The 26,365-nt window shown below is 40.1% G+C and overlaps 3 protein-coding genes across 10 annotated transcripts in view; 1 reads left to right on the top strand and 2 right to left on the bottom strand.

Annotated features, from left to right (window-relative positions):
* lmo7a (LIM domain 7a) overlaps positions 1–5,581 on the bottom strand; it is a 74,988-nt gene extending 69,407 nt beyond the window's left edge. For 2 of the 8 annotated variants that reach the window (XM_049593404.1, XM_049593403.1), the window contains exon 1: positions 4,848–5,084. In XM_049593404.1, coding sequence (XP_049449361.1) covers positions 4,848–4,916 — 69 coding nt within the window. In that variant the 5' untranslated portion in view covers positions 4,917–5,084. Of the gene's footprint in view, positions 1–4,847; positions 5,089–5,195 lie in introns of those variants that run through there. The other 6 variants (XM_049593399.1, XM_049593398.1, XM_049593406.1 and 3 more) reach the window with 6 other exon arrangements.
* Positions 5,582–8,294: 2,713 nt separating this feature from the next.
* On the bottom strand, positions 8,295–14,235 carry uchl3 (ubiquitin carboxyl-terminal esterase L3 (ubiquitin thiolesterase)). The gene is made up of 9 exons (XM_049594595.1): positions 14,104–14,235; positions 13,905–13,916; positions 11,779–11,907; positions 11,486–11,642; positions 11,075–11,160; positions 10,128–10,175; positions 9,274–9,349; positions 9,118–9,176; positions 8,295–9,021 (listed from the first exon to the last, which is right to left on the bottom strand). The coding sequence occupies exons 1-9, from the start codon at positions 14,143–14,145 to the stop codon at positions 8,938–8,940; spliced, it is 693 nt and encodes a 230-aa protein (XP_049450552.1). The 5' UTR covers positions 14,146–14,235; the 3' UTR covers positions 8,295–8,937.
* A 1,084-nt stretch (positions 14,236–15,319) lies between these two features.
* On the top strand, positions 15,320–20,630 carry commd6 (COMM domain containing 6). Its single transcript, XM_049594582.1, has 7 exons — positions 15,320–15,581; positions 16,326–16,384; positions 16,765–16,830; positions 16,928–17,004; positions 18,665–18,833; positions 18,922–19,074; positions 19,159–20,630. The coding sequence occupies exons 1-7, from the start codon at positions 15,557–15,559 to the stop codon at positions 19,207–19,209; spliced, it is 600 nt and encodes a 199-aa protein (XP_049450539.1). The 5' UTR covers positions 15,320–15,556; the 3' UTR covers positions 19,210–20,630.
* The last annotated feature ends 5,735 nt before the right edge of the window (positions 20,631–26,365 follow it).

Raw genomic sequence — 26,365 nt, 5'->3', positions numbered from 1 at the left:
GTACAGTGGCTTGCAGTGTAAGGAGAAAAGGCCAAGTCTGAAACAGTAAACACAATACCTGCATAGTCTACCTTTAAACTAGATCAATGGCTGCAGTGAAGCCCTGCCTAAAACCTGTTTTAAGAGGTATTCTAGGTATTCAGGGTAACACCTTCCTGAGAAACTCTCTGAGAAAATAAATTCTTGTCCATTACAACTTGAACAAAAGAAAAACTTGCATGTTGTGTCTGACACTGTTGCATTATGCTTGTCAGTTATTTGTTAAAACACCACCAGTGAACCACATTAAACACTGAAACAGATATAATCTAACAAATAAGCACTTATTTACTAACCACAAACTAATTATTTGTGTTTACAGGCGGCCATATGCACGATCTTCTGACCTGTACATTACGTAAACACCGCCACTTGTTCTTGACTGTCACAACAGTCACACTTACAGCCTTTCTATTCAATTAACAAGGGCCTCTATTATTCTACCGGGCCCTGTAGTTGTAGGACGCAGCGCCCCGTGCTGACAGCAGGCCAGCTCCGAGGGGGCTATGTTCACAGCCATGGCAGCTAATGCAGGAATGTGTCCATGTGACAGGCTCCAGACGATTTAGTCTAGTTTTTAACAATACCACCAACCTCGCCATGCACACATGCCTCTGTTTAAAGTGCTATGAAGCCAAGCAGCTTGTTAACTCTCAGGGGCAGAATCCAATAGCCGCAAAACTTTGTCTTTGAAGGGAAAGTGTTTACCCAGTGCCAGAGCTTGATTGCCGTTGTATTTCCCCTACGTCAAAACCTCTCATACCTACGCTGTTAATACACTTGCCCCGTGGCCTGGAACCTCACCTACTCAACTTGTTCGGCCTCCCGCTCGCTCTCCCTAATCTTCCTGCTCCCGCCTGAGATCATGCCCCCGACGCAGCCCACGAGGTAGGCCACTACAATGGGCCAGTGTGTGAGTGTGAGAGACACTGATGTCACATCAGAAGAATTCAGATTCACCCCTCATGAAATTAGAACAATATTTGTTTAGTTACAGCCATGCAGCAGCTCCATGCCACCACGCTGGGAAGAGAATTTGCGAGACGAGGACACATAATTTTACCCGCTTGTAAAAGGAGAAAAGAAAGAATGAGAGTCTGGCTGAAGGTTGGATGGAAACTTTAAATAATCTGACACTTTGGAAATAAAAAGGGGCTGTTTTTGAGAGCGCTTGTGGAGATTGTTTGACTTGGTTTTGCATTTTGATTACAGCTCTGGGAGAGAGGGAACATGACCATAAAAACATTACTGTTTGCCTCAGAAAAAGAATCACCTGTTGAAAGTTCTATTTTATATATCACATATTTTCCAGAAATTGTCATAAACATCACATGAGCTGTAATGTCTGACAGCTTATTTTAGTTTTTGAGTCATTACTGACACCTGAAATAGCAGTCTCATTATTCTGTGTATGCCTAAAGAGTATTACTTTTTACAGCAAGTGCCGCCAGCAAGGCGCAAATTTATCGCTCATTTATTGATTTGAAGCTGCTCTGCTGATTTTCTCGCCACATTCTTGAAACAGTAGCCTCAAAGAGACCCTGGGAAAGATAAAAAAGACTGCCGAGCAGGTCTAGGCAAGATCTGACAAAGGGAGCTGCGAGCAAACAATAATGATGAATGGGGTCAAATCTATGCAGGCTACCTGTTCTCTGAGAGGTGAGAGGGAGGGTATGGCTAATGCTTGGAGTAGTTTAAATACATTATTTCTAGCTGCTGAAATAAGAGACTTAACTGTTAACTACATATAGCTCAGTTAGTTTCATTGTAAGTTCCAAGTCAAGACAAGCAGGACCCAAGTTCTAAATGTTCAGTTTCGAGTCCTAAACAAGTCATTGAGCACTCTCTAGTAGTAGTGTTGCACAGTATACCGGTACTAAAATAGTACCGCGGTACTAGAGTATCCAAACAGTACTATACTGCATTTGGAAAATACCGGTACTTTGAAATTGATTCAATTAATTAATTTAGTTAATTTATTTTACTCATTTATGCACACAAACGCCTTTCTTGTTCCTATTGGAGCACAGATTGCACAAGTGGTGTGTAAGACAACACCTGTATCAACATTCACAGCTGGCACATGTGAAAAAAGACAAGAGAAAGTCTGCCTCGCAAAGGGAGACAACACGAGACAACACAAACTCGGTGGAACATTTGAGTTACCAAACCGTGACGTCCATACCGAGGTACTTACCGAACCATGATTTTTTTGGTACCGTTACACCCCTACTATTTATTGTTCTAAAGGTCTGTATTCAAAAGGACTTTTCCTTAGGAAAAGTACCTAAGAGTATCGAAAAGTATCGAAATTCATATTGGTATGGGTACCGAAACAAAGATTTTTGTATCGTGACAACACTACAACAGAGTAATAATATACTAAATTTAAAAATATCATGACTGCTTTTGAAAATTTGTATCTGTTAGTTAAAACAAGCTTGTTAGGAGCTGTTGCGCCCCACTCTGTAATTTCCAACCTGCATGCTTTACATTCTTTGTTTTTTGTTGACCACCGACACAAAACAATCTTTGGCATCATCTTTTCCAAAAATGGAGCCTCAGTAACTTAACATTAGTTCCTCATGGTTCTTTCCTGCAGCTTGATTGGCTGCTGTCAAATTAGTTCAGACAAAGTGGATCTTGGGAGTTAAGTGTCGACTTGCTGGGAATGACTAGCATTTATATTAGTCAATTGTTTTGTGAATTGATGCGTGGCACACTTTTTAAACAACATACTTCTTACTTTTACTCTTGGGGGAAGGTATCAAGTATTTTCGAGTCAAAAGGCTCGAGCCCAAGGATCCATTTGTGAGTTTATTAACATATCTTTGAGCGTCAAATTGTCCCCAAGGTTTAGTTTTCGTACATATGGTATATATTTAAGGAATATTCATTCATTCATTTTCTGTAACTGCTTATCCTGTTAGGGGTCGAAGGGGTGCTGGAGCCTATCCCAGCTGACACTGGGTGAGAGGCAGGGTACACCCTGGACAGGTCACCAGACTATCACAGGGCTGACACATAGAGACAGACAACCATTCACACTCACATTCACACCTACGGACAATTTAGAGTCACCAATTAACCTGCATGTCTTTGGACTGTGGGAGGAAGCTGGAGTACCTGGAGAAAACCTGACGATGACACAGGGAGAACATGCAAACTCCACACAGAGGTGTTCCCCCATCCCAGGGTTCAAGCCAGGGACCCTCTTGCTGTGAAGCAACAATACTAACTGCACCACTGTGCCGCCCCATTTAAGGAATAGTATTCTTAAATTTAATTTCATTTTTTTGGGTTTGGTTTTGTTCTTTGGCTCTTTCCTTGTGTTTTTGGATAAGTATCTTCGTCCTTTTACTTTTTCCTTTTAAAATATTTTAAAATGCATGAATGGAAACCTGACGGATTTTTGGAGCCGCTCCTGCACTGTAATTTAAGCATCTGTTAATAAAAGCAAACCAGTCAAAAACAATTGGCTCAAGCTCGAGTCAAGGTGCATGTCTTTTTCAGTTTTGTCAAGTTAAGTCTGACGTCATCAAATTTGTGACTCAGGTACAAGTCCTGTGACTCAAGTCCACACCTCTGCCACACAATATAACACAATGCCACAACTCACTGGCCACAGTGGTCATTTCATGACAACCACCTGCTATCTGACTGGTTTGCAACACAGATGCCTGCGACTGAAAACTTTGAATTTCCCAAAGAATTCAGCATTTTCCTGATTCCTCTCCTTAACACACCGGTGAGGACTGGCCTGCCCTAGCTGACAAATCAAACACACCCACACTTAAATCATGGTCTGTTCAGTTGTACCACCATGTCATGATACAATATTCCGAACTCAGGCTGTGATTATTTCCTGTGATATAGTTCAGATTTTGACCAGCTATTTTTCTAAGAATTGTTAAGACGCAGTTTTTATTGTGAATCAGCTTATTAGTTTGCTAAATTACAGGTTTAATGTAGTTTCTCCAACACTGTTTACACGTTACCTAAGATGTAACACACACCTATATGCATCTGTTGATCTGCTGAGCTTAACTCAAGCAACATACTTCTAAATCAGGGATGTATATCCTCCTGAGACCCTGTGTCCACATATGAGGACATCACATTTTGGGTTTACTTGACCTTATACTTCATTCTTCTTAACTTAGACCTGTTGTCCTCGTTTGTGGACACTTTTTTGTGCCATCTAGTGGTAGTAAGAGCACAATACATAATCCATCTAAACACAGGATGGCAGCCATCTCTGCTAAGTCAATCCTGACATAAAAGCGGACAAGATCCAAAACCTGATCACATTTTATGGTTGAAACTAATGTTTGTAGTTTGATATGGCAACAAATTTGCTCAATTTTAGCAACAATGACAAGTTCAGACGCTGTTAATTAGGAAACTGGAAGACACTGAGAGTTATTATTGTCTAGTGTGAGGACATTTGGGACTTAATTATCATTGACAGTGCTGGGTTTTTTATATTTATTGAGTCCTACTGATTCCAAATAGCTAGGAAAAATTAAAAATGCACAGCAAACAAAAGTTCAGGTCTCAGGAGGATACTGGAAAGTAACCTCAGCTTTACACCGTTGCATCAGGACATTCTCAGAGGAGCCGAATTCTATTACAAATGAGGGTAAAATCTTTGGTCTGGAAAAAGTCCACACAAAACTCCACTTTCCTGACTTGCCATATTGTGATCTCAAGCAGTTGTCAATTATATTTTACCTTGTCTATGATTTAAAAGGCTTAAGTGCTTAAAGAAAGTGTAAAGAAAGGTGCTGAGATCGTTTTTCACTCACCTCAATCCATCTCTGTGCCTCGACGTAGGCTTCGTCGCAGCTGACAGCAGACTGCTCACGCCACTCCATCACAAAAACTTATTATCCGAGCTGCTCCAAAGGGGCCAAATCGGTTCCTGCTGGCCCGCAGTTAAGGTCCAGTGACAACAAATGTGGACCAGTCCGGACAGGCAGACACAAGGAGTGCACTTTAAAACTCGCCAAGCAATCTTTTATGTACACTGACTTGTGTGTAATCACATGAGTTACTCATTCATGAAACATGCCTCCTATTGTTCATTTCCCACCAGCTCATCAGTGAATGAATGCAAGGTGTAACATTTACGCATTCACCTGGCTGCAGCTTACCTGCTCTGTCATCCGACACACCTGTGGTTTGTTTCTTTTGGTACTTTCACGCTCTGCTCGGTTTCCTCCACCTCTGCAGCTCTCACACAAAGTCTTCAAAGCGGACCCGGAGCTCACCTCGGCTGCTGGAGCCACTGACAGGGAGAGTTAAAGCAGCTGCAGGAGGCTGTGGCAGGAGGGTTTCCAAGATGGGGTCCGGGGGCCACCCACGGGTCCTTTGAGCGGCTTCCAGGTGAACATGAGTTGGCTGTCTGGAGATTATTTTGCTCAAATGTTTCCTCATACAGTAGGAGCACAATAGTGTAACTCTACACCGAGTCACGACCTGATACAAGATAATCTCACACAAGTTCCCGGGTTAAAATCATCGTGTGGATTTGACGTCTCTATGCTGCTGACCTTCAGATGTTTTACCATACGTTAAAAAGTTTCAGTCTCTGGATAAACTTTACTACTTGAAGTTCAGCTCTCCTTTTAAAACAAATGGCTTTCCTGCAGCGCCACGCAGCGGCTGATAGGGTGCAATGCAGGGCCTGGAGGAAAGGACTGATACATGCAAACTTAGACTCCATCAGTTGGTAGTTTCAGTTTAACAGCAACAGTGGAAAGCAACTATTTTGAGATACATATGCTTGAGTTTACTATATACTTCTGCTCCAGAGGGAAATGCATGTTGATCTGCAACATTTTCATTCATTTAACCTTTATTTTAACTTGGAAATACACTGAGGTAGAGACCTCGTTTACAATGTAGCAGAACAAACCAATATAAAATGAAAGCACGAAGTAAGTTACATAAAAGTGACAACAATAAATAAAACAAAATTAAGTTTTAAAATTAATTTAGATGTTAAAAATGAATCAATAAAAGCAATAATGATGAATAAAAACTGTTAAAATGTAGAACACATTAATCAGGTAAAACAGGAACACCCAGAAGTTAAATATGATACAGTTAAAGATATGATTTGCCCTATGGATAAAAATTAGGAAAGCTTAAAATTGTTCTGCATGTTGTTCCCTCATTGCAGGTGCACAATATGAAAAAACTCAATTTTCCAACTTTAGTAAAAACAGCCAGCACCTGGAGTGTCATATACGTATACACACAGGCCTGAAATACACACACATGCACACACAGGACCTATACATGCATTGAATGGAAAGATGTCAGAGTGCGGGGGCTGACAGGCACCCCTGGGGGGTTCCGAGCCGTGCTCAAGGGCACCTCGGCAGTGCCCAGGAGGTAAACTGGCACCTCTCCAGCTAACAGTGCACACACCATATTGGGTCCAGATGGGGACTTGAACCAGGCCCCTCCAGTTCCCAACCCAAGTCCCTATGGACTGAGCTACTGCCACCAAATCCAATTGGTAAGAGCCCACACTGAAAGAAAGCATTGAACTGATATGAGAAGGTAATGAGCTTTATACATAAATAAAACCCAGTGTCTTTCACGTCTTACACATAGAGAGGGCCACCCAACCTTAGCATACACATCACAATGATAGAGAGTGATATACAGAATCTAGGGGCTTCAGAGTGGCAGCTGAGGCGTGCATGTATAAAATAATCACCATAATCTAAGACTGATAAAAAAGTTGCCTCAACAAGCATCTGTCTACAATGCAGCAGAAATGAGAGTCTGATTCTATAAAACAATCCAGTTTTCATTCTTAAAGAAGTCACCAGCTTGGAAACGTGACATTTAAAGGTTAACATAATCTAACCAAATACCAAGGTACTTGTACTCTGTGACCCTTTGGATATTTGTACCATTGTTGGGAGAGATGATGAGACTGTCATGGTTAATATTTTTTTTATCTGGTGAACAACATGAAGTGTGCATCATTCGCAGTACAGCAGAAAAATGTGCAAATTTTATTTGACAATAAGGCTATAGTTACTTTGCAGGTTAAAATCTAACACATAAAATCTAAGCTCATCTTACAAATTACACTCACTGACCACTTTATTAAGTAGACTTGTTTTAACTGCTCATTCATGCAAACAGTTTATCAGTCAATCATGTAGCAGCAACTCAATACACTTAGACATGTAGACATGTTCAATATGACCTGCTGAAGTTCAAACTGAGCATCAGAATGAGGAAGAAAGGTGATTTAAGTGACTTTGAACGTGGCATGGTTGTTGGTGCCAGGCAGGCTGCTCTGTCAGAAACTGCTGATCTACTGGGATTTTCACACACAACCGTCTCTAGGGTTTACAGAGGATGGTCTGAAAAAGAGATTATACCCAGTGAGCAGCAGTTCTCTGGGTGAAAATGTATTGATGATGCCAGAGGTCAGAGGAGAATGGCCAGACTGGTTCAAGATGACAGAAAGGCAACAGTAACTCAAATAAGCACTGGTTACAACCAAGGTCTGCAGAAGACCATCTCTGAACCAACAACACGTCCAACCTTGAAGCAGATGGGCTACAGCAGCAGAAGACCACACCAGGTGCCACTCCTGTCAGTTAACAACAGGAAACTGAGGCTACAGTTCACACAGGCTCACCAAAACTGGACAATAGAAGATTGGAAAAACGTTGCCTGGTCTGATGAGTCTGGATTTCTGCTGCCACATTCAGATGGTAGGGTCAGAATTTGGTGTGAACAACATGAAAGCATGGATCCATCCTGCCTTGTATCAACGGTTCAGGCTGCTGGTGGTGGTGTAATGGTGTGGGGGATATTTTCTTGGCACACTTTGGGCCCCTTAGTACCAACTGAGCATGGTTTAAACACCACAGCCTACCTGAGTATTGTTGCTGACCGTGTCCAACTTTATTCTGGTGACTGGGTTGCTCCATTTTATGGAATAAATCAATAGTGAGGATGATTTTAAAACCTTTAGAGCAAGTTCCTGTCCGCTTTGAAATAAATAGCTTTTTGTATTTTCAGGGGAGAGGCCTGTTTCATACTTCTTTGATTTCTTAATAGCATTTTATTTTGCCACTGCAGGGTGCCAGAATATATCATTTCACTTGAGTACTCATGATAAGTCGCATAAATCTGACAGTAAACCCATCATAATTTAATTTATACAGATGAATGTTATTAAGTAAAGATGTAACAGAAGATCCACAAGAAAAATGTTTAATAAATTTGCCTTTTATTTGACAGAACGTCTGATTCTCATTACAAAAATGTAGGCACCGTCCATACTGATGTACAGTCTGCATTTTTTCAGTCAGCCTCACTTACAGGAGACATTTTTAAGTACTTTTCACATCTTCATTACTGCATCCAACAGCATTAGGCCTATCTGCTTTTTCAAAGCTATAACTCAAATTAAAACCTCGCAAATCATGTTTCTTCAGCTGGTTTAGACCAGGTGGTCAAAAACAAATCACTACACACAGTATGCATCATTGAACCCAGAGTATAAAAAAAAGAAGGTGAGCTCCGTCAGTTACGTGGACAATTTGTTAGATTTCTTTCTTAATTAAAAGCCAAACGCGCCTTGTAAACAAACTTTAGTGCAGTGTCAAGGTAGTACAGCCGTGGTATGGTTAGTGAGATGGTTCAGCAGTGGGGATCTGGAAGATTTGATCTGAACTCTGATTCCCTTACAATTTTATCCAACAAGTGATGTAAAACAAAAAAGAAACATTAATTTAAAATGATATCCCTGACATTATAGTATTAGCGAGAAAAAAAAACACAAACTAATTTTCCAATGAGATCAGCACTTGAAAATGTTTGGCATTGTGGTTCTGGAGGCATGATGGAGTTTCCTCAGTCTTTGGAGAGGGCAATGATGGTGAAACGAACCTCCTGAGGGTCGCGAGCCATGAAGACCTTACAAACCGCTACAGCATCCTGCAGTGGATCAAACACATCAGGGGAATGGAGATTTGCAGCACAACTTGAGATATTTCTATGATAATGTGTCTGTTTTGTTCAGCGATGTCTTACCTCCAGTAGAGTGTCTTCTGAAGTTTTCCCGTGGACGATAGGGAAAGGCTTCCTGCCATCTACGTTTATAAAAAAATACAGTTCATGAGGAGGTTTGCTTCAAGTCTGCCACCACTAGATGGGTAAATGAAGTTTTTTACAATGTGACAAACTCACCCAGCTCATATAATTGTCCTCCGACATTCACAAAAGCTATAAAATGCAGATTCACTTTCTCATCTAAACTTGGGGCCTGAAACAGACAAGACATAAAACACAAAGTTCTATCTCAGTTAATGCATTCCTTTAGATTGTGTAATACAAAAACACTAGGGTTGGGTATCGGTACTCGTTACCTTTAAGGTATCGACCAGAATAATCTAATACCAAGTAGCATCAAAGTTTCTGCGGACAAATGACACCTGCATTCGATCATTTTTGCACCTGGGGACTGATCCTGGACTGTCCCAACTCCCTGCAGGGTCAGCAAACTTTCTGTTGCTGCCATTTCCAGAGCTGCTCTCCTCTTGGCGATCAGTCAGTTCAAAGCCTTCCCAGTTAGCACGGGGTAACACTGCAGCAGCTACATACAACACTGAGCCATTGAACAGCCCCATCATACACACTCCGACACCAAAACGGCTTGACTCCATCATCAAACTCTTTAATAACTGTAACTGTAACGTTAGCCATTTGATGCTAACAGTTAGCCCGATCACTGTGTGTGCAGCTGTTCGGCTCTCATAGCTGTCCTTGGTAGGTGTGATGAAGTTGAGTGTGGCATATTCAACTGAGCTGGTGGCTCAGTGTGTTGAGATGCAAACATTCGAAAGTATGGCTGTATTACACACCTCTCCATTCACATTATGGGTATCGGATGAAGTACTCTATTGGTATCAGTATCACTTGAGGTACGACGATTGGTACTGGTATTGTAATTATTTAAATGATACCCAGCCCTGTACAACACTATGCTATTGGTGACAGAAACATCCTTAGACAACACAGATGATCTGAAAATCAATACAAACCTCGGTCTGTCCCTCTTGTGCACTGGATTCATGTGTAACACGTATACTCTGAAACAGAGAGACCAAAAATAAAGTGTAAACAGACGCCCCCAATAGATTTTATAGGAATGTACTTAATGATAATTGTACCAATCTTCTACACACTTAAAAAGGGAACTATGACCATTGTCAATATTCATACATGTTATTCCTATTGTCTAAGACAGTCCAAAAATATTAGTTAACACCAACAACACTCTTCTAAATCTTTAGTGCTGAAACTCAAATTTGTAATGTCATCAAGTATAAAGTCTGGAGCTGCTCTATAGACGACGAGTGGTGAAAGATGTTATAGATGTCACTGTGAGCACTCAGGGGAATGTTCTGAGTGTAGGGGGACATCTTCTTTTTCAGAGCCGAGAACACTACAACAGAATAAAACTCTTGGGTATAAAATAGAGAACAAACAGTATTTAACAGCTACAGACTTTAACCTGATGACATCACAAGTTTCAGACTTACTTCTCTGGTTTCTGGCTTTGAGAGAGAGAAGCTCATGTTCACAAATATTGATTTCACTTTCCAAGGCCATGGAAATAACATACTGGATCATTTTATGTACTCTATTGTTATCTAACAAATGATAGCTACAGAGCTCTTACATAAAATTATAAAGGCTTAAGAGTTACCAGGAAATATAGAGGATTTTTTTCCCATGGTGTCATCACTCAGCAGGTAAGGTGACCAAAAATGTACTGATTAGTTTGTCATGACACTGATAAAGATCTGGGGCAAAAGAGTTTCTCAACTATACCCTGACTGCCTAAAAGAATTGGAAAATACATCAAGAGCGTAAATACTTAATTCCTTTATGTAAAAGCAGACTTAAAACCCCCAAAACTTCAATTAACTGACCACTTCATCACACCATCCTTGTACAAAGATTTTTTTTTTCAGTGTCTTCTTACCTCATCCTTTTCCAGGAAGACGGCCCTTTCGTCTGAGGTCATTTTTGAGGTTTTTTCTATAAACCTCTTTAGAGCAGAATCGGCCTCTGAGGAGAAAGAACAAGAAGAAGAAAAATCTGTAGAAAGCCGTCTGCAAGCAGAAATGTGTTTGGATTTAGAGCAGGGTGGCGTGTCAAGACGCAGATGTCGTAATAGGAGACTACTGTGAGGTATTATGATTAATGGAATCTTTTCCTGGTGATAAAACTAAGTGATAGAAAACTGTTCAATCTGAGAAAAATGTAAAAATAATACACACATTATCAACTCTGCAATCACACGACCATCCAGAGTTGTCAGTCTGATGCTGTAAACATGGGAATCTTTCACATCTCTACTGTTGTATATGATGCAAACAGAATAAACACTCACCAAATTCCAGGTGTCCCAGGTTGTTTGCCACTGCATGAATTAATCCTATTGTTCCACAGGCATTTCCAATAGTTTGCTTGATGAAGTAGACGTCAGGAGAGACTTCCTGCCTCTGATCCTTGAGTTTCTTTTCCTCTTCTTCCTTGAATGCCTCATACTAGACAGAAGTAGGAGAAAATAAATGACGTGACATCTGAACTGAAGTGACGTCATGCATGCAGATGTGGAGACATCCATTATGGTTCACGAACATGCACATTTAACACCAAAGATGCTGCAAAAATAACAGGTACCTTCTCTGTCACAGGGAAGAGAAGCAGCACTGCGCACACTGGTCTTGGTACCATGCCCAGAAGCTCTGGATCCAATCCGTACACGTCTCCAAACTGCCAGGTTGGTCTCATACCCAAGCAATTCACAAACTATACAAAAACTGAGGGTGAATGTACATGCATACAGAGACATAAAGCTAACCTAACAATATCTGGCGGACAAGCTTAACTCAAAGTAAAGTGGGATGTAAAAGCTGGCTCCTGATTACCATCGGAAACAACTGATTCCTAAGTAACTACCAAAACACTACAATGTGTTTCTGTGACATGCGTTCATGTGGACGCCACTTGACGCTTACCACCTACACAAACAACACTGCAGACCATGTACACCTCCTCGTAGCAACAGCACTCCCCAATGGCAGTGGCGCCCCAGCAGGACAATACACCATGCCACACCCCAAAAACTGCTCAGGGATGGCCTGAGGAACATGACAAAGAGCTCCAGGTGTCGACCTAGCCTCCAAATTCCCCAGATCCCAATTCAATCAAGCATCCGTTGGACAGGCGGGTACCCCAGAGCCAAGTCTGATCCATGATGGGGCCTCCTTTGTTCTGACTTGGCTCTGACCTGTTAAGGCATGGACACAGGACCTCTGGGGGCACCAGGGCGTTGATGGTGGATCCTTTAAGTCCTTCATCTGTCCCACAGATCCTCGATCAGATTGGGATCTGGGGACTCTGGGGGCCAGGTCAACACCTTGAGCCTTAGTTTTAGGTTCCTCAGGCCAATTCTGAGCAGTTCTTAAGGTGTGGCATGGCGCATTGTCCTGCTGGGGGGCCACTGCCATCAGGGAGTGCCGCTGCTATGAGCGGGTGTGCTTGGTCTTAAATGATGTCTCTGTAACACTACAATGCTTCATTAATAATGGTATGTTGTGACATAGTTTACCTTAATCAAAAAATTGCAGCTCCTGAAATTTAGATAGTGTACTTGGTCTTGTTCCAATTAAGATAATATTAATATTTTATGCACAAGCGAATATGCTTGCTCACAAATTCAGCATGTGTTCGGTAAATGTGAAGATAGGTCCTCTTAGAGCATTTTGTACTCTCCAGGTATACTGCCCATTTGTGGTGCTCCTGCAGGAAGAGCAACATTCAAAGACTTACTGTGGCCTATAATGATGGAATGACACTGCTTCTTAAACTTCTACAATCGTGCAGTGCCAGCCAGATGTTTGTAAATGTCCGTGTGCCTGCTTTACCCTAATATGAAATCTTATATATGGATATATGTGCAGGCTCTCTGTCTCAGAAAATGGTATCATGCAGGCCTTTTCATCGAGACTGCAGGGCCACTGGCTCTTCAGCTTGTTTGTGGGGGCAGTTTATTAAATTTTGTCTTTTTATATGTATTCCTTGTCTTTTCATATATGTAAATTGTATTTGTTATATCAGATTTTTGTACATAGATGATTGTCCGTTTTTATGTGGTCCACTATGGACCTTTTTCGGTGTCCTATATACAGTCCTAATTATTATCATTATCATCGCTGACTGTATTTTTCCTTGTATTTAGTGCCATATTTAATAGTTCCTGTGAACCTTTATATGAGCATGACTGGATTATCCAGATGAATTGGCACATACAGACTTAGACACATCAGAAATCTTGACATTGTTAAATGCTGACAGCAATTAGCCTTGGCATGAATCTTGGGTTACATCCATTTTACTTTACTCAGAGGTCTTGCTTCTTCATATGAAAATATTAACTGAAAGTCAGAGCTTACAGGCAGATGTCATAGAAAATGTCATGGACATCTGCATGACATGTAACTAACCATATAATGTGTTTTATCTATAAAAGTCCTGACTGAAAACCTTATACAATATATTCTTTAACATATAACTAACGTTACAGCATGCTACTAGCAATAACCTCTGTTAACAGCCTGTTTGCCTCCATTGTATTTATAAGACAGTGGTCCATTATTTCGTGACTGTTACAGTTAAATGACACCGTTAGGTTGGATGTAACGTTAGCATCGCTGCTGGGTAGGCCTTGTCCCTTTGTAAGTCGCTTTATTGCTGAATATGCAAACCCATCTAGTGTTAAATTATATCAAAAAAAAAATACTGACCTTGGTCATGACCTGAAATGAGAAGACACAGATACAAATATTAATGAAATTGCTTTCGAGGGTTAGCAAAGCAGCCACACCGGCTTTAGCTTTTGTTCTAACTGCTTGCTACGAGTTAGTTAGCGCTCACATGCTTCTCAATGAATGACTTCGATTAAACGATATAACGTTATTTTGAATAAATACCAATAAGACATACTTCTGGATTTGACTCCAGAGGCAACCAGCGTGGATTGTCCATCCTGAAGTAACGTCAATTGTTGTTTTCCTTTCAACAGGGAGCTGAAAGTGATTTACCAAAATCTGTTTGACAGCTGGAAATCGCTTCCGCGTCAGGAGAGTGCACTTCGACATTTCGGTAATACGCAGGGGTGCGTGCTTTTTTATTAACCATAAATACACCACAAGTAGTATTTTAGTAAATAAACAGAAATATTACATATATCGAGAAACTCGTTCTAATGTTTTTCTACCTCAAATATTGTGGTATGGCTCGTTGTCCGCAAAATGTGGGATTTCTTATTTACTAATCATACCTTCAATCCAACAGTGGTACATTCCAGGTCTATGGGCGTGTTTCGGAAAGGGATACCCAGCAGTTATGGTTCTTCACTTCCGTTAATCTGATGCAATGCGCTTTCCGTTCGGTATATAATGTTTCTAATCGTTTTTTTAAATTAATTTGCAATAATAATAATAATAATAATAATAATAATAAGAAGAAGAAGAAGAAGAAGAAGACAAACAGAAAAAATCTCCAAAATTCAAAGTGTGTGGTGCTGCTGTTCTTCTTCAGCCAATCTATTAATCAAAGCATATTTCCATTTCACCACAACCATGTTAAACCTTGTAAATGGTTATGGCAGTTAGCTAAAAATTCAGAATAATAAATATTAGTAGAAATAAATACTCCAACATACAAATACTATACTACTGTACTACAGTTTAGAGGCAAATATTGTACTTTTCACTCCAATATATTTAGCCTACAGTATTTTAAAGCTTTAGTCATTGGTTACTTTGCAGATTATTGATACAAAATAAAAACAAACTATTAAGTTTTGATACATCATTACAGGTTAAGTTATCCAGCTATATATAAATAATTAAAATTAGCTCGACCTTTACCAGCTGCAACATCAAAGTGACACGTAAATGCATCGCTTAATATGATCGGGTAATTTAATATATATGGTTCTGAAATGTGCCATAGTGAGTATATAAAGCTGACACTTCTGTACTGTTGCAGGACTTCTACTTGGCAGAGAATATTTTTACACCATGGTATTTCACTCTGGTAAAGAGCTGAGGACGTCTTCCACCACTGGGAGCAGTAAAGAGACATCAAAACGCCAACTGTAAAAATGTCAACGAAGAAGAAGAGGCTCCGATCCACTAGGTGGCGCTGTTCACCTTTTACTGAGGGCGCATCCGTCAACAAACAGAGAGAATACGGAAGTTGCCGATTGTTTTCAAAGGAGAATATTCTTCTCTGTGCAGACAGTCGCTCTCTTTGTCATTAAACGGGATTTTTTAAGTTTCATATTTTCTCTACAGCTGTTAAAGAGATATTTGAAGTTGTCAAGCGAGGAAGTCGCTAACTTGGTGACACTGACACGGCGGTTAAACCTGCAGCCTGACTGACAGAGAGGATGCCAGCAGCAGAGGAGTCCCATGGTGGGTTTTTACTCTCATCGCAGAGACATGGGCAGCGTTGTAACGTTACACTACCATGGCAGTGTAGTAGAAACTCATTGAGGTCAGCTTAACACGTCGATGTCAGTTATCGTCCTCTTAGCCATTAGCTTAGCCCAAGCTCGTGCTTCATTCAAACACAGATAACGGAACAACCGGTGTTTCTCTAACCTAACCAGCGTTGTTATAGCATTCATAATGTCGTTATCCTTGTTCTTTTGACATTTTATAAATCTCCAATGACTCTTCTAACCAGTTGGGTGAAAAATAGTTCGTCAGTCTGACTATTAAAACAGATTTGAACCCGTTTCCCAAGTAACGACTCTTTTCATGTCCAAGCAGTAGGTGTGCCGCCATCTTTGTTTTGGTTCAGAAACAGAGGCGCAGCTTTGGGAAACGGGTTAAAACCTTTTTTATTATTGAGCAGACTGAACATATTTTTATCCAGTCAGTTAGATGACTCTTTAAGCATTCTGCAAATACCTTATGTTGGCTAAAATACCCTGAGGTGGAATGTAACTATACATTGACTCGAGTACTGTACACGTTAGAGGTATTTGTACTTTGAGTCTTTTCCTTTTTATGATACTTCCTACTTCTACTCCACTACAGTTTGCAAACATACCTTTTACTTTACTTCATTTATTTGACAACTCTAGTCTCTAGTTCCTATGCAGATTCAGAATATTAATGCAAAATATAAATTATTTCACTTCTGTGCTTCAGGTGTCAACAAAGTCGTGGACAACATCTGTAAGCTTTCTCCAGATCTGCTGGCTGAAGCAGTGAGTATATTTAATCTAGTTGTATATGTCCCCGTGCAGGCAGGCAACAAGTCACACTTTTACAAAAAAGGTAACTCAGAAAACAAGTTAGACTTGGTTGATATTTCAGTGAGTAATATAGAAGTGCTTAGAAGAGAAGCACTGCTCACGTCACGCATGTTGTAATTGCTGGGTTGTAGTATTTGATTACTACTACTGAATTTAAACAAACATGCCTCTTTACACTTTACGATTTGCAACAGCAAGTTGTTGTGGAGCAAACCTCTCGGTGGAATTAACAACTGGATGTTAAACACTATACAACAGTGTTCGTTGCAGGATGTGGTGTTGCCGTTAAGGTTCTTCTGTATTTCTAATAACTAATATTATAATCTCCACAGTGTCAGCACATCCTGACTTATCTACAAGGGCACACCAGAGGAGTAGATTCAGCTGAAATTTCTGACGTAAGACAATGTTTCCTTAGAATATTTTTTAACTTATAGCAACCCACCTTCCCAAGTTCTTCTTTCATGACTTGTTTTTTTCTTCTTCTCTGGGCAGAGTTTTCAGAGAGCCGGAGTCAGATTTAACAATGAAGCTCTACAGGACATTGTGAGATTCCTCATGTTGACATTCAGGTATCTTTCATCCTTGTTTTGCCTCTGAATGGGTTAAAATATGGTAACTGGTGTCTTCTTGCATGTACACACTAATTTTCCACTATGATTCCCAATTTGACAATATTCTGAATTTGATACCGGTTATGTTAAAAGCATTATAGCAGCTAAGCCTAAACTTAAAGTCACTGAGGGGCTGCATTGACAGGCTACTTACTAATTGACAAGCTCCCCTGACCAAACCCACTGCTGCTCTAAGGTGAAAACAAAGAGTCCACTTCTTCTGCCGTGATGCATAATTTATTTATCAGAGCTGTAGTCTTGAATGAAACTTGCATCATTCATGAATCTGTGTCAGTAAACCATTCAAATACACAAATTTTCATCATGACGTAGAGCACCATACACCACACCTGACATGGCTCAGTCAAAAAACTCCCCCGTCTAGCAACGTCTGTCTCTCAAAGAATGGTTCCTACCTATATTGGCAGACACTCATGACAATGCAGTGACCCCTACTGGACAAATTAGAAACTTACACACATTTTACACCATGGATGGCTCCTATAAGCATATTCCATTTGGATATACAGAGTTAGGCTCTTTGCTGAATGAAGCATTTTCCAATTACGATGTGTGGGATATTCTGGCATTAGCCGGGTTTAAGAGCATTCTTTCGACATGTATACAGCACATTCGAAAACATGCATTTCAATTGGGGACCCATGGCCTCCTGCCTGTTGACAGCTGACTCTGTGCATTGTCATGGATGCGTTGTACACAAACCAACTCATCAGCAGTTTGAAAGGCTATGTTGTAGAGATGCATGCCCATAAGAAAAGCCCACATTTCTGGTCAGGAGGAGAAACACGAGTACTTTTAAACCACTGGTTCCTAACTGGTGGGGTCGCGGTCCAGAAGTAGGTCTCAAGTCAATACTGAATGGACCACAAGTGACTCACCAATGTGTCAAGATTGTCAAAAACACACTTCATTTTTAAGTACAGTGAGTTTCCAGCACAGAGCTTTTATTTTGAAGTGCTGTGTCTTGCTGTAAAGTGAGTGAGTAACTGACAGCTACTTGACAGAGACAGCAAACTAGCTTGATGACATGGCAAGTATGATGCTGAATATATTAAACTGTGTGGACCTTGAACTAAAGACAAAGGAGAAATCTGGACCCTGTGGCGGGACCAGTTGGGAACCACTGTTTTAAACATTAGGAAAGACTTGGATATCACCAGATTTTTGGATACATGAAAATATCGCAAGGCCGACCTTTCCAAGAAGCTGGTAGAAGGAATAAAAGAGGGGGGCTGTGGTAGAAAGCTTTGAAAAATCCTGGCACAAACAACACCTGTTTCCCATTTCCATATTTTGATGTGATTAACGACATGTTAGGGCATGTTATTTGGAGTATGCATGGCTGTATGTAAAGAGAAATATTTGTGGAATATTCATTTTCATTAAACATGTAAACAGCTTATTGGGAATGTTGACTTTTTTAAATTACCGGCAAACACCACAATATTTTGTGCATGTAAATATCATCAGTGACTCACATTTTGTGATGATTTAACCACTTTTGTCTTTGGTTATGTGCCTGGCAAAAGGCCAAATCATACATAAAGAAGCAGTTTATTGTACTGTAAGGTGTTATAGTTAACATTTGTATCATCAGGTCCGCTGGGAAGAGCAACCTCTCTGCGGATGACCTTGTGTCGAAGCTGGAAGAAGGCAGTAACAAGTGGGCCAAAGCTTCCCTTCAGGTGTTGCACAGGTTGTGGACTGAACATGGTGCGTTAGTCCAGGCTCAGCAGAAGGTAGAGGCCACGCTCAGCATCGGCCAGGTACGTCCAGATCTCATTTCAAATACTTTCTGATCTGAACACATCAGTTGTCTTTGGTGAGACTTTGTTGTTTTGCTGTGTCTTATAGTTAGTGGACATGCAGTGGAGGCTCGGCATGGCAGTGAGCTCCGACACTTGCCGATCTCTCAACTCCCCGTATGTGACTCTGCTGCTGAAGATCGTCGAGCCCTCTGGTCAGATTTGTCACAGGTCTTTTGAGATGACCATTCCACAGTTCCAGGTCTGCATTTGTTGATGTGAATGTGGTGTTGTTGGTGTTATTTATTAGAGTCTTGATTTGATGATTTATCTTTGTCTTTTGCAGAACTTTCACAAGCAGTTCAAGGAGATGGCCGCTGTTATGGAGACGGTATGATGGCTGCAAGCGAGAGTTCAATCCAATTTACATGTAACCAACAGAAGAAGAGCTCAGCAAAGGTGTTTGCCTGCTGACCGTCTCAAAATGTGGATACGAATTATTGTGAATTTCAATTGTCTGCTTTGCACTTTCATTTTTAAGCAGATTGCATAAGCTCCTAAATGATTTACTTTTTGGACGCCAAGCTGTTACATTAGTTTGAAATGCCTGTCGTCACTTTGAATGCCAAGATTTAAGTGTACTTCCTCACATTAACTTATCTAGATATCATTAATTTAACTTTAGGGACATGTACTGTACATTCAGTTGCCAGTTTATTAGGTACATCTAACTAAAACTAACACATTACTAATACAGCATTTTTTTGGACACTAATGTTTCCCCTCATCTCCTACTGTTGTATCAGAGCATTATTCAGCCAGTCCTTCTGCACTGTTGCACCTGCTTTTTTAACATGTTATCGGTTAAAAATAGTGCCAAACTCACACGCATCACTAATGCCACTGCCAGGATTATTGGTCTCCCACACCCAACCTGACAGAGTTAAACATCAGGGCCACTGCACACATTGCAACCTCAGTAGAGCAGGGCATCACACACTCACTCAATCACCACCTCACCCCTCTGCCCCCTGGGCGCAGGTACAGAGCACTGAGGTGCAGAAGGGCTCGCTGTGGGAAGAGCCTGATCCCTGCAGCCACAGCTGCTTTAAAAAATAGGCCTCGCTGAACAAGCCTGAGCGCGCACTCCTGTCTGCGCCCTTACTGTGATGTCGTCCATGTTGTTTCTGTGTTGTGTGTTTGGTGTTGTCTGAGAAGGTACAGTGCTGGGGAAAGAATCTCATCTTGGGTACAATAAAGTGGAAGTCTGTTTTAAATCGATGTTGATTCAACTTCATGGACATTTTGGAGGATATAGTTTGTAGTGCTGTTAAAGTGTACTGTATTATACAGAGAGATCAGGGGATTTTTTTGTTATTTAGTGTACGCTCAGTGGTGGGATGGACAAAATAATAGACACCTGTCCACAAACATCACAACCTATGTCCTCCAAATGTCTTAGTTAAAGTTAAATCTACACCCTCTAAAACAGTTAAAACAAAAGCTGAACATTATAACCTTCATGAAGGGAGGAGTTATTGCAGAACTGCTATATTAGTTTTAGCAAGGTGTACCTAATAAACTGGTAATTGTATGTACTATAATATACTTTACTACATATATAAATAAAATCATTTTAGTACTTTTCTGCCTTGAATATTTGTATCATGGCTCGTTGTCTGTAAAGTGTTGTTGTTTCTAATGTTTCTAATCCCTTTTTAAAATTGATTTTGTAATGATAATAAAAAAAAAAGAAAAAACTTCTCCCAAATCAGTTAACCAGTTCAATTTAAAGTGTGTAGCCCTATATGGCCGTCAGAGGGGGGCGCTGTTATTTATTTATTTGTTTAATTTAATTTTTTTTTTTGCAAATCTAGCAATCAAAACAGATCTCCATTTCACTACAATTAGTGTTAAACCTTTTAAATGAAAGGTGCAGCCAGTCTTTATGCAGGTAAGAGAGAATAAGGACAATGAAAAATAAAAGCATTAAAATGAAATAGCCCACAATAGATAATAAATACATAAATACAGAGCAAAAGGCAGTTTGAGATGAAAGTAATTTGAAATATATGATATAAAACAGACAATGATATGAAGAATATTTACCCATACCTACTGTTTTTGTGTTTACAAAATTTTAGAGCATTTATAAAAGTAAAATCATGGAGGAAAATAAAAAGTAGTGGTATTTTTTTTTTAATTAAAAAGAATCACATTTTACTAAAGGAAGTCTGCTTCTGTTCAGTGATACAAACATTTCCTTGAGCCACCTCCTAAAACATGGGGACAATGTTGACTTCCAGTTTAGCAGCCTAACACAAATGTTTTAGCTGCAACCATGCCTGCATGAGGAGCCTGCTTTTGATGTGAGCCTTTCAGAGCAACCAAATACTGCCAAAGAACAATCTGGCTGAATGTTCATTTTAATTTGCTTGGAAAACCAATTAAATATGTCACACCAGAAATGACCTATAACTGGACATTGCCAGGAAAAGTGTGACAGTAATCCTTTGGCAGTTACACATCTGTCACATGTAGGAGAGACTGATTGCAATATCTTGATTAGTTTAGTTTTAGAATAATGCCATCTATATCAGATTTTAGATTGAATTAACCTGAATCTGGTTTGATAGGACAGCCGTGTATATTGGACAAACACTCCTCTCAGAGTTCACTGGACACTTGAACACCCAGTTCCTCGGCCCAGACCTCTATGAGATGCATTTGCAAGTTCCATAAAAGCAGGAGATTAAACGTTCAGAATTTGGCTGCACGAGAAGAAAATCATAAAACAAATTGTTTTAATAGTGAATTCTGGGCTGCACGTGTGTACAAAATCCTCACAGCTTACTAAATGACTTAATATGCAGTGTTTCCTGTATTGGTTTCTGGATCAGCAGGTACAGACATGATGCAGGCATGTGATGACTAAGCTCTCACTAACTGTCTATTTTCCCCAAAGGTGGTGCCAAGCCTTCATCAGATCTCAACATGGGAAATAAATCTATTAATGCTCAATTACCTGCCACTAATAAATCCACACTGTTTTTTAATAAAGGATACTGTCAAGCAGTGCTGTGGCTTGGATTAAAACAAACTGATTAAATTAAGTATATGTAGCACTCAGTTCTGTTTATGCTGAAGGGGACATGAATACATAATACATAAATACAGAACAAAAGGCAGTTTGAGATGAAAGTAATTTGAAATATATGATATAAAACAGACAATGATATGAAGAATATTTACCCATACCTACTGTTTTTGTGTTTACAAAATTTTAGAGCATTTATAAAAGTAAAATCATGGAGGAAAATAAAAAGTAGTGGTATTTTTTTTTAATTAACGCTTAAATCACACATCAGATCTTGATGAATTTTTCAAGTTGAAAATCTTTATTGATGTACACTGTATACATTTTTTAGAACAAAATGACAGAACAACAGTCAGTGGAAACCAAAATCATCAACCCACTGAGGGCTGGATTCAAAATCACACTGAAAGTAAGAAATTGAAATCACAGACTGATCCAACTTGTGTGAATTTTATCATAGCAACTCATAATGTGACACACAATGAGTGGTGTGTACGGCCCCTGTGTGCCTGTGTGCACTCCTGACAATGTCTGGGCATGCTCCTGATGAGTCGGCGGTTGGTGTCCTGAGGGATCTCCTCCCAGACCTGGATCAGGGCACTGGTGAGCTCCTGGACAGCCTGTGGTGGTACTTGGTGATGTCAGATTAACCGATACATAACGTCCCATAGGTGCTCAGTTGGATTCAGGTCAGAGAAATGAGAGGGCCAGTCAATGGCATCAATGCCTTCACCATCCAGGAACTGCCTACACACTCTGGCTACATAAGGCCGGGCATTGTCCTGCACCAGAGGGAACCCAGGGCCCACTGCACCAGCATAAGGTCTTACAATCGCTCTCTGAATGACACCTGTACAGTGTAATTAAATACAACTGTTCTGTAATCATGTCTACTGTTATGTTTCCTGTGAAGTTCAGCTTTTTGACTCTGTCATAGGGATGTTGATCAAATTATATGTTGTGTATATGTTAGTGGTGTCCTGCATAAGATTCAAAGGTGTTTCTAATTTCTGTCCCCCTCGGTGGACAAAATCAGCACCACCGCTAAATATGAACTCATCAGGGAATGTCCCATGATTCAGAACTATTGGATAAAGGTTCATGAACATATAAAAACATTACCCAGACTGACTTTGAGTTCTGCCCAAGGCTGTATGTGCTCACTGACCCACAAATGTCATCTCACTGTGGAGCCAGGGACATTATTCAGACCAGTATAATGGTGACAAAGCAAATCATAACGAGAAACTGGAGGAAATGAGGTGAGCCCTCTTTTAAGGGATGGTTCACAGAGTTGGCAGAAGTTGCATCATATGAACAAATCTCTGTCAGTTCCAAGGACAGGACGGAGAAATATGTGGCAAAGTGGAGAAGGTACGTGGAGTACATTGGTGGTGTGGACATATCTTGAAGTGAATCATGTGCCATGTGCATGCTGCTCTGCTGCACACTTTTTTTAGTGACTGAGATCTGTTGTTTGTAGATCAGAGAAGATTGTGATGCATATTTATGTACGAATACAGTTTTTTTTTATTTTAAGAATTATTTATGTATTGTAATTATGCATTTTAGATTCTTATTTTATATTGTGTACTTTTTTTCTCTTGTGTATGTACATCAATTAATTTATTAACACTCAGTTACACTGCTTATGTAAGGAAAAAAGTTCAATAAAATTTAACAATAAAAAAATAAATAAATGTGAACTCAAATAATCACACCAAGGCCAAGGCATGGAGTCAACACTGGGGGGGACCATCCCCTTCAAATTAAAAAAAAAACAAACAGGAATATACTATACAAATATGCATAACTGAAAGCTAGAGGTGTTTACATGAATGCCACATTACCCATAAATGATTGACACTTTAACACTTATATGACATTCCAGTTTTTCCAGTTATTAATACGTTTGATAGTAACAACATAGAGAGACCGTACAGTGTTTGACACTGACTGTATATACCTGCAGCGCTTTAGCAGCACCTCATGCTGATGTTCAACAACACTATTTGGACAAACCACACACAGAACTGCAGCACACTGTAAAACTAGAACCAGTAGTAATAATAACGGCAATTTGTCAAGTAATCTATATTTATGGTTATGATTACAGTTGATAATGATTATTTCGGATGGCAGTGCAGGGTTGCCTGTCTTAGCATAGCACTTTTTTAAATTTATATTTTTATGAGTTTATTAGGGAGTGGGGGCATTTTGAGCATATTTGAATACTGGGGAGGGATGTATACATTAAAACAACCTGGTCTCATTCTCGATTCTGACGCTTGGTTAGTGGGCCTCAGCATTAACACACTGCTGCACCCTTTAGTGGAGGTATGGGATACACCGAACAGTGGCATTTGTCTGAGCAACAGCCGTAGTGTAAAAACTAAAAGTCGATTAAGTTATTTTAATGACAAAGTAGTGTGCCAGTATGTATAGCATACTTTGCTAGTGGCATACTCCACATGACATTACATTATTTAATTAACACTATTACTTATTTTCAGCCAAACCATGAGGTGTCTTCCTAAACCTAACCACGTGCTTTTGTTGCCTAAACCTAAGGAAGTAAACCTAAATAAAAAGTTTTTCACCTACATTGCAATTTAACTTGAAAAGGACTGCATGCATATAACGAGCAGAAACTGCACATTTCCTGTAAAAACAGAAGTTTATTTTGAAAAGACACAACGCATGTAACAACCGTACATTGACAGGCTGCCCCTGTGCATCCAAAACTGGTGCAGTTTGACCAAGGGTAGGTTTTTGAAGACTTTGGAGCATAGACTGTAAAAATAATGGACGTGGCCACCGTGACGACACTCACTGGTTTGTGGACTGCCGTTTTTAAGCTTAGAGTTTGGCATTTTGGCCGTCGCCATCTTGGATTTCTGGAGCCAGACATGCAAATGTTTGGATGAGAGGGTTGAACTGTGGAGGAGCGAGGGGCAGCACTACGCATGGCCACCTATACCAGCTACCTGACTGAACGCTGCACCTGGCTTGCCATGCCAAATCGCAGCTTACAAATTTAGCTTCCTTAATTCGAAGTAAACTTTAGAGATGAGTATTTAAGTCATTATTAGCTAATTGCATACATGCCCACCTTTGGCAAATATTACATATAAGAGGAGTTACGTTAACCTTGTAACGTTAATGTAGCGTTAGCTAAAGTTAACCTTACACTGTGTAAATTAATGTTAAAGTCAGAATGTATTTTATTGATAATACTTGATTAACACATTCCTGACAATGTTAAAAAAAAAAAAAAAGATCTTTATAAACTTTGTAACTTTGTTTATGAAAGAGCTGTTGCATTGAATTACAAGATGCAGGTGTACCTAATAAAGTGGCAACTAAGTGTATTTGTTCATGCAACAACAACGCCTAATGGTCTTGACTGTATTTTGTCACCTTCACCAGATGAGCAAGTACACTTCGTCACCACTTTTATGTTCTGGGTTTTGATAAGAGACCAAAACAAAACAAAACAAACATTTAAAGGGGGAAAAAAGATTGATTTATTTGTTTACATATATGATACTGGTGTCTGCGAGGCGCCAAACAATCAGGAAGTACGCTAAAGCAAATGTCAAAACAAAAAGGCTAATAAACTATCTTTAGAAACACACAGTGTACTGCAGGGATATTCCACTGTATTTATATATTTTCCAAACCTACATAACAGTATGTTATCTATATCTGACTTTTGTGGGAATTTGTAAGAATGTCCCTCGGGGGGGCGTCTTGATAATCACACCGCTGTGAGTAAATTGGAGTTCCCCTTGTGCCCTTGTGCCAGTGTGTCATAGAAATACGGATAGTGGAATGTAAGAACAGACGTAGGGTGTGTGTGGGAGAGAATGTACAAGTGGACAGTGGAGCATGAGTGACTATTTGGCTGCTTCTCTCAGCATTACACTTTCTTACACCCTGATGGACATGTGCCTGCAGTCTGCACACACACACACACACACACACACACACACACACACACACACACACACACACACACACGCGCGCAGTGAATCATCCGACATGTTACTCACAGGCTACAGGCTAAAAACTGTGTTTGTTGCTACATGTTACTATTGGTTACTCTTGGCAGTTGCACCACACTCGAGCTCTTTGCCAAGTGAGGGTGTATTGTAGAACAATAATAAGAGGATATTTCTTCACATTAATTCATGGCTCGGCTCTCCAGAAATGTTCAGCTGAAGTCTGGACGTTGTGATGATGTGTGCCACCCTGTCATTAATCAAACAACATCAACTTATTCTACAGTCTCACTTAAATAAATAACTCTGTGTAGGGTTGCCTCAGTGTATGAAGATTCTCTCATGCCAGATTTGGGTGTACAGGCTCACAGCTGAGAGGACAACATGTTAATGGGATAATAAGGACGGGTGGGACAATAAGTTTGTTAGCTCACACGGATCTTTATAAAACA

Source organism: Epinephelus fuscoguttatus, linkage group LG13 (assembly GCF_011397635.1).
Source record: "Epinephelus fuscoguttatus linkage group LG13, E.fuscoguttatus.final_Chr_v1".
Classification (NCBI taxonomy): Eukaryota; Metazoa; Chordata; class Actinopteri; order Perciformes; family Serranidae; genus Epinephelus; species Epinephelus fuscoguttatus.
This window is presented reverse-complemented; position numbering and strand designations above follow the sequence as displayed.